The sequence below is a fragment of the Heptranchias perlo genome, chromosome 6 (genome assembly GCF_035084215.1).
Source record: "Heptranchias perlo isolate sHepPer1 chromosome 6, sHepPer1.hap1, whole genome shotgun sequence".
NCBI classification, from domain to species: Eukaryota; Metazoa; Chordata; class Chondrichthyes; order Hexanchiformes; family Hexanchidae; genus Heptranchias; species Heptranchias perlo.
This window is the reverse complement of record NC_090330.1, coordinates 74,281,179-74,301,004: the sequence shown is the minus strand read 5'-3', so window position 1 is coordinate 74,301,004 and position 19,826 is coordinate 74,281,179. Positions and strand designations below refer to the sequence as shown.

The 19,826-nt window shown below is 42.7% G+C and overlaps 1 protein-coding gene across 1 annotated transcript in view; it reads right to left on the bottom strand.

Moving 5' to 3' along the window:
- Positions 1 to 19,826, bottom strand: part of myo16 (myosin XVI) — a 773,985-nt gene that overhangs the window by 192,831 nt on the left and 561,328 nt on the right. The window contains exons 21-22 of the mRNA XM_067986709.1: positions 6,428 to 6,500; positions 2,872 to 3,021 (exon numbers count right to left, since the gene is read on the bottom strand). Coding sequence (XP_067842810.1) covers positions 2,872 to 3,021; positions 6,428 to 6,500 — 223 coding nt within the window. The remainder of the gene's footprint in view (positions 1 to 2,871; positions 3,022 to 6,427; positions 6,501 to 19,826) is intronic.

Below are 19,826 nucleotides of genomic sequence, written 5' to 3'. Positions count from 1 at the left end.
TAAGGAGTCTTACAACACCAGGTTACCAGGTAAGACTCCTTACATTTGCCCTGAAAGGGTGGCAGTGGGCCTTCTTCTTGAACCACTGCATTCTGTATGGTGAAGATGGCCAGATGCAGTTTGATACAATTGAGTGGCTTGCTCGTTCACTTCAGAGGGAAGTTAACAGTCAACCACGTTGATGTGGGACTGAAGTCACATATAACCCAGAGTGGGTGAGGACGGTGGGTTTCCTTCGCTAAAGGACATTAGTAAACCAGTTGGGTTTTTACGACAATCCGACAGCTTCATGGTCACTTTACTGTTACCAGCTTTTTACTTCCAGATGGAAATAAATCAACTATTGGACAGCTAACAATTCAAAAACAGACTTTTTATTTACAATCCCACCAGTAGAGAGAGCTGCATTTACTTGTTATCACAACAGCGGTTTATGAAACAGTTCTGCAAAAATACTCAATGTCAATTGGCTGATTTGGAAAATGTTGAACTTTGACCCAATTATAATCATCAGGATTGACTGCCCAGTTTGGAAAAGAATGCCCATGTGTGGCTGCCAGTCATTAATTATTTTTCCATGCCTATAACCATGGGTTGGGGGGTGTTAGATTATGTAGGTGTATGCTAAAAGTGTAACAGATATCAAAGAACTGTTTTTGCGCAATGTATGTATCATGAAATACATTTAGTATGTAATCACACATATTGTACAAATTATAAGCCTGTATCAGGGACTTTTACTGGGGATAGCCACAGATATTCAGTATATTAAGGTGATTAGCTGGGAAGAAGTGTATTGTAGACCCACAGCTTTGTTTGAGATGACTGGGAACGGGCGGGCCGCCTTCTCCCAGAGAGCTAAGAACCCACCTATATTGATGATGTGGAGATGCCGGTGATGGACTGGGGTTGACAAATGTAAGGAATCTTACAACACCAGGTTATAGTCCAACTGTTTTATTTGAAAATCACAAGCTTTCGGAGGCTTTCTCCTTCGTCAGGTGAGCTCACCTGACGAAGGAGAAAGCCTCCGAAAGCTTGTGATTTTCAAATAAAACAGTTGGACTATAACTTGGTGTTGTAAGATTCCCTATATTGATGAGATTGAGTACCTTGCCATTGTCTCAGCTCCCAGAGAGATTAAGTGCTCAGCAACGTAGCATCACTAGCTCATCCATAATGATGAGGTTAAATGTCTTGCCATTTTCTCAGCAAGTCGATGATGTCAGGTCAGGTGCCGGACTGTTAAGATCCCTCTTAGCAAGCTGATGGGCTACGTCTGTCCTCATCAACTGTTCTGAGGATATTTAGTCAGCTCACTACAGGACTTCCTGCTAACAGTGTATAAAGACACAGCTCAAACCAAGATGCAGCATAGAGGATTCCTCAGCAACAGCAGACAAGGTTTATTAAGGCGGATGTGTTGGCAGGAGCCCAACGCATGTGTCGAGAGTAGGAATCTGTAGAAGGCAGAATCTACGAGATCCAAGGGTGGGGGGTGGGACTGTGAGGACCGCGAGAGGCAAGAAGGCCAAGGCGCAAGCTCTACCCAGAGTGGAAGCGTGTATTATATCTCTAGTTTCCATTCTGTAAACTGCTGCTTAAATACTGAGTTTATTAAACTGTACTTTGTAATAAAGAATGTGCCACCGTAACCAATTGGAGTCGACTCAAATCTTTCAGAACTGGGAAGTAAGTAGCGGAGCAGGGACTCCCTATGACTGTATATATATTCCCAATAGGGGTTGCAACAATGACCATAAAGAGTTGGTGCTAAAAAGAGAATTATAGTCTTTAATTCTTAAAACATTTTTTTTTGAAGGACTGAAGCATCAGTCCATCTGATTGAGCGGTGAGGAGAGTAAACACCTAAGCTAACCTATGAGGTGTTAACTTTGGCTCAGTGGTAGCACTCTTCCCTTAGAGTCAGAAGGTCATGGGGTCAAGCCCCACTTCAGAACATGAACACATAATCTAGGCTGACATTTCAGTGGAATGCTGCACTGTCAGGGGACAATTTTTTGCTCGGGGCCCCGTCTGCCCTCTCAGATGGATGTAAAAGATCCCATGGCGCTATTTGAAGAAGAACAGGGGATTTCTCCGAGTGTGATGGCTAATATTTATCCATCAACCAACATCATTAAAACAGATTATTTGGTCATTTATCAAATTGCTGTTTGTGGGACCTTGTGCGCAAATTGGCTGCCATGTTTGCCTACATTACAACAGTGACAACACTTCAAAAGTAATTCATTGACTGTGAAGCACTTTGGGACGTCCTGAGGATGTGCAAGACACTATATAAATGCAAGTATTTTTTTTATCTGCCAATGCATCACAGGTGACCATTTCTCTGATGGCCGGGGGAACTGACTTCCCTCATGTACCAATATTTTCCACTATATTTTTCTTAAAATTTCAGGTATTGATTCATATTTGTATAAACAGGGTGTGAGTACAGATCAGAAAACTCAGGCCTGCAATTCTTATTTAATATAAGCCTGAAGTTCTAAGTCCTTCTTGATGATCATAGATAGCATCGATGTTATGTGTTTTTAGGGATCATATTTCTCATGTTTCATATTTCCTATTTCATTAACATGTTCCAATTTATAAAATGAAGTTGGTTTCACTTCCATTTGTGACATTTTCAGACAATTACATTCAGGAAATTTTTTAAAATGAAAAAATCTTTTGCATGATTCACCAGGAAATGGATAATTTTTAAAATGTTTACCAAAGGCAGCTTTGCCACAGAACAGATACAGTGAGTAAACATTATTTATTAATTTACTAAATCAAATTAACATTTTGTGAGGATCACCTGTAAACGGTAATTTCACCATCTCAATGCAAGTATTCAAAGTGTACCTGAAAAAAGAAGTCCAGAACGGCATGGTTGCCAGGAGAATTGCCAGTTTCCATGGTGACACCTTCTTGCACACATTCCACTTGCTGCTGTTGAAAGAGCGTCTCATGTATATACTGATGGATCTTTTCATTAGTCATGTTGATACAAAGCTGAGGGACAGAGATACTTATTTCAATTTTGTTTTCTAGTGCACATTGATGCTTGTAACAATGGTGGCAAATAGATGCTGGTAATTAATTGGTCACTATTTACAAATATTAAATATTACTCCAACCTTTTAAAAATGTTATCTTTTCCATTTTCATATATCCTGGGATAATCTACTGACATTGTACTCCTGGCAAGGAGCCTTGCCTGCTGGGAGTGCATATCCCAAATTTGGCCATGCGTTGCCGTGATTTCTCCAATAATTACCCCTCTTAAGTTAGAAGTGTGCTGTCACTGATACTCCATGTTGAGTCATCACAAGGTACGGTTTAAACAATGTCAACTAACTGAGCTAATTACACAATGTCGTGAAACTATCATCGTTTTCTCTGTGAACATTTTTGTCACAGTTTTAATGTTGTCTAAAAGTCTTCACCAAAGGGTGTGCAGTCATTAATAATTTAATCATATTGACCCAAGGTTTGCAAAACATCGATATTGATTCTGCTGTCTATCGACCAAAGTTGACAGAAGTCAATATTCGGAATACCTTTAAATATTTGATAAACTTCAAGGAATAAGAAGAAGTGCAAATCTTTAACCAAAACCTGAGCCATATGTTGAATAAACTGGAGAATAGTTAACACCACTGTCAAAAAATAACTATTAATGTTTTTGGAGGAAAAATACAGCAACATCTTAAACACAAAAAAAATGTTTAAACATCTACAGAATTAAATGCAGCAGAACTATTTCATCACAGATAACAGGTGTAAATTATTCACTATGTTACCAAAGAAAAAGGTTGTAATTTCTGAAATGTTAAATTTCAAAGTGTATGGGGATTCACCAATGTCAGGCAAATAACCTGAATACTCTTTTCCTCTAACAAGGGGCAGCATCTTATTTCACACGTCACTCCTAATAACCCAAGTGAAAACTTATGGAACTCATTGAGCTGAGGTAAGTTTGATTGATAATCAGGCTTAGGATTTGAGTCGACAACTTTAGGATTTGACCTGACACACTGCTGTTTTGGAAGCTATTTGCAACAAATTCACACCAGCTTGAATGAAAATCCAGCACCAAATTGGTAGTTTAACGACAGGGCACACTGAATCTTCTAGAATTGATAAACATGTTTCTTTACTGGTCAACCCTCCAAAACAAGGGTCTGATTGAGAGTGGGGGGTGATTCCGCAATCCGGTGCTGCCATTGGATCCAGCTTTTCCGTGATGAGCTGTCTGCAAGTACCGCTCCTCACCGGCGGCACCGGATACTGGAAGCATCCTGCTTGTGATTTCAGTGCACCAGCCAATGCATTGTGAATGAAGTCTGGTCACCCTTGTCATTGACTAGGGGCTAAACCTCATCTGCCTCACTAGAGCTGGTAGGCTGGTGCAGGTACAATGTTAATACAAATGCAGTCAGAGAATATGAGCTGTAACACCAAGTATTCCAGTTATATTTGAAAAGTCCAGCAAAATCACCACTCCCCAGCTATGGTCAAATCCTCCTATTACTCCAAGAGGACAAGGATTACCCCAAACTCTTCTTCGCCATGATCGACCACCTCCTTCAACCTTCCTTCTCCACCTCACTTCTGTACCAAAAATGAGCAGCTCGTGGCTTTCTTTGCCTCTAAAATTGAGACAACCTACCGAGCTGCCTCAGTATCCATCCTCTCCACTTCCTCCCCCCGAACCCCCACAATAGTCTGTAGTTTCTTCCTTATGTCTCCACCAGCCATTAGCAGTCTCATCGCTTTCACCACCTGTTCACTCAACTGCATCCTGACCCAGATGCTGACCATTCAATTATTGCTCTTCTAATCAGTACTTACTGACTTCATAATCTGCTGCCTTCTTCAGATACTGTTCTTTCCCAACTCAAAACTACTCTAATCATTTTCTCCTTAAAAAGCCTTTCCTCAACCCATCCATCCTCTCCAATTACCAACTCATCACTAAATTCCCTCCCTGTCTAAAGTCCTCAAACATGTCATTGCCAATCAAATCTGTGTCCATCTCTCCTGGTTTAAGCCACTTCAGTGTGGTTTCTAACCTGCCCAACGTAGTGAGACCACCCTGGTCAATGCCACCAATGTATAGCAGCGTGGTACCCCTCCTCATCCCCTCTGAAGTCTCTGCAGCTTTCAATACAGTAACTGTTCTCCACGGCCTCTCCTCCATGCCCCACCACCATGGTTCCATTCCTATCTGTCTCTAGGAGCCAGCACATCTTTTGTAATGGTCTCTCCGTGGGATCAAACTCCAGCACGCCCAAGATGCCATCTCTAGCCTCCTGCTGTTCACCAGTTCCATGCTAACGGTTGAGAACATTATCCTATTGTCTGATTTCATGTCCAACATTTAATCATGTATGGGCCAGAATGCTATCCAGCTCAACTCTGGCAATACCAAGGCTATTCTGTTCGATTCTCATCTAAAATTCCATGTTTAAACCCCACAGTTCCTTTCTCCTTTCTGGCTGTTCACTTAAACTGAACCTTAACGATGTGTAATCTTATGTCTTGTTTAACCCCGAGTTTCAAATCCCACATCCACTCCATCATCAAAACTGCCTACTACTACCACATTATCATCACTTGCCTCCATCCCTAATCACATCCATTAATGCTGAACCTATGCCTGTCACCTCCAAGCCCAAATTCTCCATTAACCTCCTCGATAATTTCCCCAACTTCATCCTACATGAACTCCAACTCATCCTGAATCTCGCTGTCTGAACCTTATGCTTTAATAAATCCTGTTCATCTTTCACCCATGTCTGCATTAAGTTTCACTGGCTCCCTGTATCCCAGGTTATTGACTTAAAAATCCTCATCTACAATTCCCTCCATGGGTTTGCCCTACCCCACTCTTCCTCTGCAGCCTTCCCCTGCCCTTTGTTCTGGCTCACACCTGTTGCTCTTCTGCATTGTACTTTACTACAAAACATTTTGCTTTGGTTGTATCTTTACGTGAAGCACAATTTAACATTTAAAATAAAATTTAACTGACAACCCTCAGGACTCATTCAGTAACCAGGAAGACGGAGTTAATGTAATCTTCACAAAGCAGCTGTGCTACAGACAACCAGGAATTATATTGGAAAATACACATATTCATAGCCATCTAAATGTTAATTGAAGTAATTAGCCCCTTAGCCACACACAGTAATGAACTTTATCTTCATATTATCTATGTACACACACTCCAGATTACTAGTAGATAGCTGGTTGTTATTTTGCCTCTTTCCTGTGATGACTCATGCTCAAAGCGTGTTTTCTGCTGTACTCAAACTGCAGGACTTCCACCGGATGTACTTCTGAGCGCTCAATCAACAGCCATAACTCTAGGAGTTGTGTGCATGCTCTACTCACTCCATTAGCTAGGACACCCCACCTGTTCATAGGCATTCTTCTGGAATTCTTCAAAGCCAAAGGTGTCCAATATCCCAATTTCAAGAGCCGAGTGGCTGTGAAAGAAGAGAACAGAGGTAATACATGAAGGCACCATCTATATATTACTAATTAAATAATGCTGATGTTGATAGACCATCACACATTTGGCCGAGGTGTTTTTTTTTAAACAAATGAATATAAAAGTATCCCATGGTGTTGGCAAAGGGAATTGTAAGGAGGGTTTATGCAATTAAAAAAAAAGCTATTGAAACAAATCCTTGTAATCTTGCTGAGATAATGAATAAAATCCATTATGGTCAGGGCTCCAGGGTGTTCTTAATGGATGACACTGGGCATAATTTTTTTTTGGCAGCATCCCATAAAACTGACATCCTTTCTCCTGCCTCATTAAAAGTGGATTTTAAAATAAAATTGTTGGACTATAACTTGGTGTTGTAAAATTGTTTACAATCATTAAAAGTAGGATAGGAGCTCGCTACGAAGTCATTGTGTTATGTGTTGGTGACAGGGTAATTCTAATTGGTTTGTTGCCTCAAGCAACAGTTAACACAGACATAAAAGCAGAAAATGCTGGCAATACTCAGCAGGTCAGGCAGTATCTGTGCAGAGAAAAAGAGAGTTAGCGTTTCAGGTCGATGACCTTTCGTCAGAACTGGAACAAGTAAAGATTTAACAATTTTTAAGCAAGTTCCGAGCCAGGGAAGGGGGACGGAAGGGGAGGGGAGGAAAGAACAAAAGGAAAGCTCTGTGAAAGGGTGGAGGACAGGAGTGATTAAATGTCAAAAGGGATGATGGTGCAAGGCAAAGTGATTGGGAATGGGACAAGTAAAGAAACAAAAGATCGGTCTAGAGGAGCTGTAAATGGCAACAGTGGAACTATTACCAGCACCTGCTGTCTGAAAAAATGGGAGCAGTGGTTATGATCTGAAGTTATTGAAATCAATGTTGAGTCTAGAAGGTTGTAAAGTGCCTAATCGAAAGATGAGGTGCTGTATCTCGAACTTCCTTTGACTCTTCCCTTCCCTTCCTCGACTTCTCTATCTCCATTTCTGGGAATAGGCTGTCAACCAATATCTGGTGAGGAAGGTGGCATCGTCGGAACAGATGCGATGAAGACGGAGAAACTGGGAGAATGAACTGCCTCTCACAGCTACCTTGATTACACTTCCTCTCACCCCACTTCCTGTAAGGACTCTATTCCATTCTCCCAGTTTCTCCGTCTTTGTTGCATCTGTTCCGACGATGCCACCTTCCACACCAGTGCTTCCGCTATGTCTTCCTCTTTCCTCAATCAAGGAGCTCCCCCCAACTGTAATTTACAGGGCCCTTGATCATGTCTGTCCCATTTTCTGCACTTCTGCCCTCACCCATTCTGCTCTCTCGATAGGGTCTCCCTTGTCCTCACCTTCCACCCAACCAGCCTCCATATTCAATGGATCATCCTCCGCCATTGCCATCACCTTCAGCACGATGCCACCACCAAACACATCTTCCCCTCTCCTTTCAGCATTCCAAAGGAACCGTTCACTCCGCGACCCCCTGGTCCACTCTTCCATTACCCCCAACACCCACAGCATCTTCCCATGTGAGTGCAGGAGATGCAACACCTACCCTTTCATCTCCTCCCTTCCCACCATCCAGGGCTCCAAACACTCATTCCAGGTGAAACGATTTACTGGTACTTTTAATTTAGTACACTGTGCTCGCTGTCCACGATATGGTCTCCTCTACATTGGGGAGACCAAACGTAGATTGCTTTGCTGAACACCTCCATTCAGCCCACAAGCTTGACCCTGAGCTTCCGATCACTTGCCATTTTAATTCTCCGTCCTATTCCCACTCTGACCTCTCTGTCCTCAACTTCCTACACTGTTCCAATGAAGCTCATTGAAAGCTCGAGGAACAGCACCTCATCTTTCCATTAGGCACTTTACAACCTTCCGGACTCAACATTGATTTCAATAACTTCAGATCATAACCACTGCTCCCATTTATTTGGACAGCAGGTGCTGGTAATAGTTCTGCTGTTGCCATTTACAGCTCCTCTAGACCCATCTTTTGTTTCTTTACTTGTCCCATTACCACCCTCCTTGCCTTGCACCATCATCCCTTTTGTCATTTAATCACTCTTGCCCTCCACCCTATCACAGACCCTCCCTTTTGTTCTTTCCTCCCCCCCCCCCCCCACTTTCACTGGCTCTGTACTTGCTTAAAAACTGTTACATCTTTACTTGTTCCAGTTCCAAAAAGATCATCGACCTGAAACATTAACTCTATTTCTCTCTCCACAGATACTGCCTGACCTGCTGAGTATTTCCAGCATTTTTTGTTTTTATTTCAGATTTCCAGCATCCGCAGTATTTTGCTTTTGTTTTAGGAGTTAACACAGACAGTTCACCTTGTGGGACTCACCCAGTAAAGCTATAGAGGTTCTTTAGGGCCAGAATAGCAAAGTTGTTATACCAAGGATATTCCTGTTGTTTGTGGTGTCAAAAAGAACATCTCTGTGTAATTTTTAAAAAAGCGTTTTTTATTCTTGTTCTCTTTTTTGTGCCATTCTGCTCCATCCACTGTCCCAGCTGATAGGGTGAATGGTTGACTTGTTCCCCCACTTGCGTCAATGTTTCTTTGTGACTGGTTGCTAGGAGATATCCAGCCCAGGGCAGTTAACCTCTTTCCTTGTTGTTAACAACCTGGCATTTGATCAATAATTATCCAAAGCTAGCATGGATGGAATTGGGATTGGTGGATAATTGTGAACACACACCTATTTGTTTACTATTATTCAGTGCAGAGTACTGGAGTATTGTACAATTTGCTGTGCAGAATGGGCCGTGTCCATGGGCACCAGAATGATAGTTGGAGTCCTTGTAAGATATCATTATACACTGGTCACTTTTGAAAATGATCAAAAGATTGTTATGGATGAGGGAGGCCATTCAACCCATCTAAATTCATTGATCCAGAAAGACACTACACTCCTCCCATTGCAGGAGTAAGTGAATTGTTTCTCCAATTGTTTCTTAAATGATTCCAGGGTTTCCGCCTCCATTATTCTATCTGGAAGTCTACTCCATACACGATTGCTCTCTGTATAAAGAAGAATTTCCTGGTATCAGTACAAAATTTGCTTTTTATTAGTTTGAACCTGTGGCCCTTTGTCCTACTCTCACAAATTAATTTAAAAGGTTTACCTTTTCCATACCATTAACCATCTTATATAATTCTATAAAATCACATCTGAAATGCCTCAGAGCCGAAAAGCCAATCTTTCTCCAGTCTTTACTCATATCGCAGAACCCTGACACCATGGATCAGTCTTATGGCTCCTCTCTGCACTGCCTCCAGCACTTGAATGTTTCCTTTTTGTCTCAGCAACCAGAACTGGACCCAGTATTCAAGCTATTTCAACACCATTCACATAAGTAAATGCAATTGCCCCGATCTTAACCTAAACCATCTGCGAGCATGGGGTGAGTTCGGGTCACACATTCGATTTACACCCCACTCAATTTTACAGTCCATTGTCAGCACTGTGGGGAGGAGGGGGGGACAGCAGCACTTCGAATTGTCCTGGGTTTGGGAACGACGAAGGAGTAGTGCTGCTTAAATACTTTTTAAAAGTCTTTTTCTCCGGTTTCTCCCCCCACCCTGATTTTGGTTATGAAAACCCACCCGAACGATCACACAATCCGACAGGTCTTTCACTGCTTCCCACGCAGACCAGCAGGGCAACACTCAAGCTGCAGGAGGATCTCACTGAAATTCAGCAGACAGACAACTCACTTACTCCTGCTACTGGGAGGAACATCGAGAAGGAGCACTTGGTTAAGAACTAGAAGACATGAATCAGTAAATGGAAGCAACTGACAGATACACCCACCACTTTTAGGGTATTGAATTTGTTTTCATTCTATTTCAACTGTGTCCAGTTTTATTCTGTGGTGTGAAATAAGAGATTCAAAGCTTGGCATCTATGGCAGCTGAGTTGGTGCAGAGGGCAATATTAGCAAAAGCGCATCAGACTACAGCAATGTGCACATGGGGAAGGGGTTTTGGTGCACTTAGTGAAAGTCTCATCAATGAGAGCTTGATCTATGAGTCTTCCTGTATGAGGAAGGATATTTTCTGGATCATCTGGATCACTGCCACGGTGCTGCTCTAGGTGCCGAGGTGGGACTAATCTTCTTTCAGCTAATCCATGTCTCGGGCTCTCTGTGTGCAGCATGCAATAGCCCATGATAATCTTGGAGATCCTGACTACCCTGTACTGTAATAGAGTCCCTAATCTGTCCAGGCATCTGAAGTGTTGCTTCAAAATGCTTCTAGTAAGCTCAGTTCTGATCCTGGTAGCTGATGCATGTTGGTCTACCTTTGAATAACTGCTGTTCCTGCCTGTCGCAATAGTGTCAAGAGCCAGGGCTGAAGGGCCTTTGTCTTCCTTCCAGTCTGCTTTCTCTTCCAAAGAGGCCAGGCACAGAGGAGTCTCTTGAAATGAACGAATCATGACTGCTACCTGGGAAGCTGGTATTAACTTACATGAACCTGTGTTGCAGATGAGCTGCACAGGAGATTGAATGGAAGCCCTTGTGGTTCATGTAGGCCACGATCGTCAACAACTCCCTGGACTAAAGGGAAACCTAAAATGTGGAAAAATTGCAGCGTCTTCTCATTCTGCCACTGGTTTTCTGTGGGGAAAATGAAGAAGGTTTTTGCCCTGACAAACAAGGCTTCATTGATCTGCTTGTGACATCTGTAGATTGAACGAACTTGCCAATGTCTCCTGTGGTAGCTTAGAATGAGCCTAAGCCAGGGGTGTGATCACCTGACTGCCACTGGCAGTGCCATCCGATGGTGGAAGTAGTTTGTAGGTTAGATGCCAGTAGACAGTAGAAGGCGGATTTTCCTGTGCTTTATGCTAAGGGAACACTCAGTTCCCGGACGCAAAACAAAGGAGAAAGGGCCAAGACCGTGTGTCACAGGTCTCTGTCCCTTTTGCATTGTCCAGGATATCCAGGGGTTCCTCCAGGGGAAGTTACTTGTTATTCATATAGTAGGTAAATGAGGCAGTAGTAATGGCATTCATGTGAGAACCCATTAGGCCGGCTGGAAGATCACAATATGCACAAATCAGCTGGGTCCCGACAAAAGTGGGGTGGGGGGGGAGCTGAACTCTTCGCCTGATTTTCTGGCACAGGCTTGCACTCCTCTCACTGATCTGACCAAGATGATCAGCCAGAAAATAATCTCCTCCAAGTGGACATGGGTAAAGAATGTGTCATGCCCCGGTTAGCATTCCAAAGACCCTTCGATAAAGCTCCTCGTGAAAAGCTGCTACTGAAACTGAAATTGAGAAGTTGAGATAAAAGCTGGATGTGAGTGTGAGGGGAGTGATAGCAAAAGTGAGGGAAGTACCGAGTGGAGTACCCCAGGGATCAGTACTGAGACCCTTACTGTTCCTAGTCTACATTAATGCTTGGATTCAGAAGCCCAGTGCAAACTAGTCAAAATTCCCAATGATATTAAATGGGAGGAGGTGGGGGGGTGGGGTTTGAAGGTAGTCAAGTTGGTGTAAACAGCTGTGGGCTTAAATAGATAAAATCTAAAAATGGACAAATCAGAAGTGGATGAAATTCAGCACAGACAAGTGAAATGTACAATAAAGTGGCAGAAAAATTCTATGTCATTATATTATGGGTTGGGTAGAAATTGTTAAAGGCGACGCAGAAAGGAAGCTGGGGTTGATAGGAGGCCCAACACAGTTTTTAGCCATGTCTGATTATTCAGGTGGACACTTTGCACTTGGTGTTGGAAACTTTTTCTAGATCTCTGTAGGGACTGAGAGAGGTTTTTGAAAATTGGAACACAGACATCAAGGCCAAGACTGTCCTCCCTGTGGCAGGGCCCCTTCAACACCATTGCAATCCTGACCCAATTCATCAGGTACGTATGACAGGGTTCCCACCGCCAAGAGAGAACCTGCTGATGCCATCCAGGCAGTGTGGAACCACTTCTGCAGCACTTGAAGAGATGTCTGGTTAGTTAAAGGGGCAGAAGTGCCCCGAAGAACAGAGAAGCAGCTGTCTGGTCGACCTCGGCAGAGGCCTCAGCCTATGACACAAAATAAGTGGGGGCCACAATGGAGGGAGGGCCCCTTTCCTTCCATTGGGGAAACAGTGGTAACACAGGCAGATGTAAGGAAAATCCGCTAGGGACCCAGGTCATGCCCCCCAACCCCCACTTGCATGCAGCAGGTGGGGAAGGAGTGGCCAGAGGCGGTCCCAGTGCTGGCAAGGGACAGGAAACACAAATTATGGCAGCAAGCACCCAAATTTTCCATCATTGCTGCTATTCCATCTGATTTCAAGCGGGATCGCAAAGGAGAATCCAGCCCCAAGAGTCAGTTGAGCAGCAGAGGCTGCAAAACGAGTGAAGTGCAGTCCTGGGTGGTAGGACAGGGTACAAGGTGATTGTGCTTTTAACTTGAATTTGATGACCCACTGGAATGGGACAGCATTTGCATGGCCTTTATTTTCATAACAGTATACGGACAGAAGTTTTTACCGATTGGATCAAGCAACTCTCATCAATCTCAGTGTTCTGTATGTTTTACCTCCTGTGGAACAAAGCACCCTACAATTCAAACCAAACTATGTTGCACCCAGTCTGCCTTCAGAGAGATTGAAGGAGTACACCTGCATAAGAAACAAAGATCTGATTCTGATCGCAAGGGAGTTTTCACTGGTACACTCCTGGATTCCGTTAGTTCACAAGTAGAGATTGGGCAGTGGAAGTCAATTTGCATGAAAAATAGGCACTTATGGGACGACTGACACCACTGTGCTCGCAGAGGTTTCGACACCAGAATTCATAACCTGGAGCAGGGGATCTGGAAGGATTCTTTTTTGTTTTGAATACATTTGTATTTATCTTGTGATCATCAGATCATATGAGAGTATTACACAAACATCTCGTAGCACCTATCAAGATTTTCCTTTAAAATCACTGGCAGGGTGAGACCAGCTTTCGCACACGATCAATTAAAGGGGCAATGACGTCTTGGAAAAATAAGTGTATGGCTAACATTTTTTTCAGTTTGTAAACAAAGATAATGTAAATCACGCCAACACGTTAAAACACATCATCACATCACTTGATGAAAATGACACACAGCCTTTCTGGCTCTTTTCGTTTCCCAAAGAAGAAAAAAAATGATTTTCTGAACAAGCTTTCAGGGATAGTTCGTTCGTCAATTGTTGACAACAGCTTGTATGTACAGTATTTTGCCTCCTCGTGTAGCCTCCTTAATGAGGTGCCATATCTCCTGAAACACTTTAAACTAATGAAGTAATAAAGATATCACAGCAAAATGCAACGTAAACCTTTATTTTATTTGCATTAAAAATATTCATTGATGTATTTAAGAGTGGTAACCTGATGCAGTTTTATTAATACAGCTGAAAATGGGTTTATCATAAATAAAAACATTTTTAATAAGATTGCCCAGTCCTTCACCTGTGAGTAACCTGATTTTAAATCATTGAAAATAACTTTTAAAAACTATACTGAACCATTTACTAGTTTCATAGATGTACACTAGTCAGTTTCTTAGTAAATTCAATATTTTTTGAATTGTAAAAACTTGTAAAATGTGCCTACTAGTGCCTTTGTGCCTAAAAAAATGAGCGCAATTTGAAGAGCCTTCCAGAACCAGCGCAATCTTGCAATGTCGACCTGGGGGCATGGCTAGTTTAGTGGGCGGGGCCTGATCCGGGCAAATTGAATCTTAAGCCAGTGTAAAAGATTGTGGAAAAGCTGAAAGTAAGTGGTTTTGGACGTAACTCACTTACGTTTAAAATTCCTCGATCTTTTGCGCTGGCTCGGCCGATTGCGCTGGAATCTGGGCGCAAAACTAGCTAACTAAAGAAGTTAAAAGAAACGGCCTATAATGTTGCAAAGAAGAGTAGTAAGCCTGAGAATTGGGAGAGTTTTAGAAACCAGCAAAGGAGGACCAAAAAATTGATGAAAAGGGAGAAAATAGAATATGAAAGTAAAATAGCAAGAAATATAAAAACAGATTGTGAGAGCTTCTACAAGAATGTAAAAAGGAAGAGAGTAGCAAAAGTAAACGTTGGTCCCTTAGAGGCTGAGACAGGAGAAATTATAATGGGGAATAAGGAAATGGCAGAGACATTAAACAAATATTTTGTATCTGTCTTCTCAGTAGAAGACATAAAGAGGATAGCAGAAAAAATGATAAACAAAGGGGCTAATGAGAGTGAGGAACTTAAAGTAATTAATATCAGTAGAGAAAAAGTACTGGAGAAATTAATGGGAATGATAGCCGATAAATCAGCCCGCTTGATTGACACCCTATTCACCACCCGAAACATTCACTCCCTTCACCACTGGTGCACCATGGCTGCATTGAGTACCATCCACAGGATGCACTGCAGCAACTCACCAAGGCTTCTTCGACAGTACCTCCCAAACCCGCGACCTCTACCACCTAGAATGACAAGGGCAGCAAGCACATGACAACAACAACACCTGCACATTCCCCTCCAAGTCACACACCATCCCAACTTGGAAATGTATCGCCGTTCCTTCATCGTCGCTGTGTCAAAATCCTGGAACTCCCTACCTAACAGCATTGTGGGAGAACCTTCACCACACGGACTGCAGCGGTTCAAGAAGGCGGCTCACCACCACTTTCTCAAAGGCAATTAGGGATGGGCAATAAATGCTGACTTCGCCAGAGACGCCCACATCCCTTGAACGAATAAAAAAAATCTCCTGGTCCTGATGGCCTACATCCTAGGATTCTAAAAGAGGTGGCTGCAGTGATAATGGATGCATTGGTTGTGATCTTCCAAAAATTCCCTAGATTCTAGAATGGTCCCAGGGGATTGGAAGGTAGCAAATGTAACCCCGCTATTCAAGAAAGGAGGGAGAGAGAAAACCAGGAACTACAGGCCAGTTAGCCGGACATCAGTAGTAGGGAAAATACTGAAACCCATTATTAAGGAAGTGATAACAGGGCACTTAGAAAATCATAATATGATTAGGCAGAGTCAACATGATTTTATGAAAGGGAAATCATGTTTGACAAATTTATGAGAGTTTTTTTGAAGATGTAACTAGGAGGGTAGATAAAGGGAACCAGTGGACGTAGTATATTTGGATTTTCAAATATTTGCATTCGATAGGTTGCCACGTAAAAGATTGTTACGTAAGATAAGTGCTCATGGGTTGGGGGTAATATATTAGTATGGATAGAGGATTGGTTAACGGACAGAAAATAGAGACTAGGAATAAACGGGTCATTTTCAGGTTGGCAGGCTGCAACTAGTGGGGTGCCTCAGCTATTTACAATCTCTATTAATGACTAAGATGAAGGCACCGAGCGTAATGTATTCAAGTCTGCTGATGATACAAAGCTAGGTGGGAAAGTAAGCTGCGAGGAGGACACAGCGAGTCTGCAAAGGGATATAGACAGGTTAGGTGAGTGGGCAAAAAGGTGGCAGATGGAGTATAATGTAGGGAAATGTGAGGTTATTCACTTTGGTAGGAAGAATAGAAAAACAGAATATTTTTTAAATGGTGAGAAAGTATTAAATGTTGGTGTTCAGTGGGATTTAGGTGTCCAGGTACAAGAAACACAAAAAGTTAGCATGCAGGTGCAGCAAGCAATTAGCAAGGCAAATAGCATGTTGGCCTTTATTGCAAGGGGGTTGGGGTGATACCTCACCTGGAGTACTGTGTACAGTTTTGGTCTCCTTATCTAAGGAAGGATATACTTGCCATAGAGGCGGTGCAATGAAGGTTCACTAGATTGATTCCTGGGATGAGAGGATTCTCCTATGAGGAGAGATTGAGTAGAATGGGCCTATAGGAGTATCAAGGGATGGGGGATCGGGCGGGAAAGTGGAGTTGAGATTAAAGATCAGCCATGATCTTATTGAATGGCGGAGCAGGCTCGGGTGGCTCTATGGCCTACTCCTGCTCCTATTTCTTACGTTCTTATGTAAAACTAGCGGAAACAAGTGGAAACTCTCCCCCATTATTTGATCCAGTTTTGCAAGTTTTCTGCAGATGATCTTTCACCTTCAGCCAGCAGATGGTGGGACAGTGTGAGCTATGTTTTTCTCCACGACCAGTATTCATGTATCAGCTGGAACCTTGTTTTGGCAGAGCTAGATTGGTCTTCCTGTGAATTTTAACTCACCCTGCCACCCCCTCCTAAAGCTATGTTTAATATTTATTTTCCAAGTTCTAATGCTAAACTTCAATCACAGCCAAAGGCATTGACAATAAGTTCATGCTATGGGTAAATTTAGCATTCCCATCACAGCTTCATGGAGCTGGACAACATATTAGAAATCTGGGCGTGGAAGTCAATGCTGATTAATAGCATGGGAAATCATGCAGGCTGCAAATCGAGCGCTGGCCTTAGAGAGGAAGTTCCAGATATGTTTTCCCATACTGCAAAACTCTGCGGCCAGGAGCATTAAATCATTACATTTACCCTAATATTTCTGCAAGGTGGGAGATCCTGAGGGGGAAGAAAATACAGCTATTCTTCAAATCTGTAACACAGCCCGATAACTAGATCTGCACTCAAGGGAATGTGTCCTTAAAATCTGGTTATGTAACGTCGTTATGTCTGGCAGCAGTGGTGAGCAGGTGACTTTAAATCTTCAGTAATCAGTGTTTACTCAGCCTCAATATGACCAATTTTAAGGAATTGGCTGTATTGAGAGCAAGTGAGACTTATCGTTTAGTTCCATTAATAAAGCTATCAATGTGGATTAACGAGACTGGACTGCCTACCCTTATCATTTTGCATCAGCAGATATTTTCTTTGTTTTCAACTTGATCAATCTATTTTTATTTAGATATACTGTAAATATACCGCCTGCATGATAGGGTGGCCTAGCTGCCTGGAGTCTTCATCCCGAAGCCTGGAATTGTGCTCCTAGGGTTAACCTGAGCACCAGCAGTAAATGCACTATAGTGGGCAATGATGCCAGTGAACGCCTAAAAATGCCTGGTACAAATGGGAGGAGTATGAGCACCGCATGCTCCACTTTTTTCCACTTGAAATTTGTAAATGTTGTCATAAAACTGCCATAGAAACCCGCTTTGCATATGCAAGCGACATCCCACCTGTTTCAACCAAGAGTGCTGGGCACCCATGATCTGTGTGAGAATCGCATAAGGTGGGCCTTGAGCGCCTAAGGGGCGGCCGCTGTCTCCCTGCCATTTTCAACTGCTCGGCACCTTGTAAATGGGGCGGTCAACAATTGAAATTTTCCCCTAGAGAGCAGAATGATAACTCGAGAGAGATTAAGGGAGCAATATTCAACTGCTTCTCACGCTGGAAAATGGGGCAACCGGTGGTTGAGTTTTTTTTTAAATTGCCCACCGCTTGGCTGCCAAAGGCCTACCTGATGTTATTTTCAGCTATTTGGAAACAAAGTAAAGGAAGCTTCAAGGGTGCAAGAACTCAATAACCTTAGAAAGGTTTATTTCGTAATGTCTACAATGCCTATTTCAAGCAGTGTTTTGTTTTCTACATTTCTAAAATTTTAATTAGTTTATTAACTTTTTGAAACAAACTTGTCAGCTTTCTTTTAACTCCTTAAGAAAAGTTTATTTATAAAGCACCTTAAATACAGCAAGTTAGAATTCCAAGTTATTGCACAGGCATAAAACTGGTGTAACAGATCGGTTATAGAAAATACTCAATTGTCATTGACATTGATTCCAATGGTTTTGAAAGTCAGGTGGTTTCTATAATGGATGGCTGATCCACAGCACCAGTTTTATGCCCAAGTGGCAAGTTGAAAATCTATCGCAGTGTCTTATGGTTGACGTTGTATAAGATGTAAGCAAGAAGGCAAGTTAGGGAAATCAGCCGGTCCTACACCTTTCTGCACACCTTAGCTTACTTGCTAATGACATAAGAACATAAGAACATAAGAAATTGGAGCAGGAGTAGGCCAATCGGCCCCTCGAGCCTGCTCCGCCATTCAATAAGATCATGGCTGATCTGATCCCAACCACAAATCTAAAGAACACAAGAAGTCGGAGCAGGACCCGGCCACATAGCCCCTGGGCCCTCTCCGCCACCCACAGGGCATTGACCGATCCGAACTCAGCTTCATGTCCAATTTCCTGCCCGCTCCCCATAACCCCTAATTCCCTTTACTTCTAGGAAACTGTCTATTTCTGTTTTAAATTTATCTAATGATGTAGCTTCCACAGCTTCCTGGGGCAGCAAATTCCACAGACCGACCACCCTCTGAGTGAAGAAGTATCTCCTCATCTCAGTTTTGAAAGAGCAGCCCCTTATTCTAAGATTATGCCCCCTAGTTCTAGTTTCACCCATCTTTGGGAACATCCTTACTGCATCCACCCGATCAAGACCCTTCACAATCTTATATGTTTCAATAAGATCGCCTCTCATTCTTCTGAACTCCAATGAGTAGAGTCCCAATCTACTCAACCTCTCCTCATATGTCCGCCCCCTCATCCCCGGGATTAACCGAGTGAACCTTCTTTGTACTGCCTCGAGAGCAAGTATGTCTTTTCTTAAGTATGGAGACCAAAACTGTATGCAGTATTCCAGGTGCGGTCTCACCAATACCTTATATAACTGCAGCAATACCTCCTTGTTTTTATATTCTAGAACAACTGTCTCCACTTGCTGTGGTTCAGTAGGACTGCCCTTTGTTATCTGTGGCAACCATGCAACATGGGGACAGCACCCTCAGTTATTGGTTAGAACGTAACTGCTCTCAATAGTAATGCCTGTAGCTTATTCCCAACTGGCACTGCAATATCTGGCACTGTGCAACTACATATGAAGAAAGAACTTGCATTTTTATAACGCCTTTCGTGTCCTCAGGACATCCCAAAATGTTTCACAGTCAATGGGGGCAATTTTAACTTTTGGCGATAGTGTAAAACAGGTCATATCAGATCGGCTGCCCATTATGTAGGGGGCATGATTGGCAAATTTGCAGACAAAACAAAAATTGGCCGTGTAGTTGATAGTGAAGAGGATAGCTGTAGACTCCAAGAAGATGTCAATGGGTTGGTGGAGTGGGAGGAAAAGTGGCAAATGGCGTTCAACCTGGAGAAGTGTGAGGTAATGCGCTTAGGGAGGGCAAACAGTAAAAGGGAATACGCAGTAAACGGGAATATATTGAGAGGGGTAGAGGAAGTGAGAGACCTTGGAGTTCATGTGCACAGGTCCCTGAAGGTGGCAGTACAGGTAGATGAGGTTGTGAAGAAGGCATATGGAATGCTCTCTGTTATTAGCCGAGGTACAGAATACAAAAGCAGGGACGTAACCATGGAACTGTATAAAA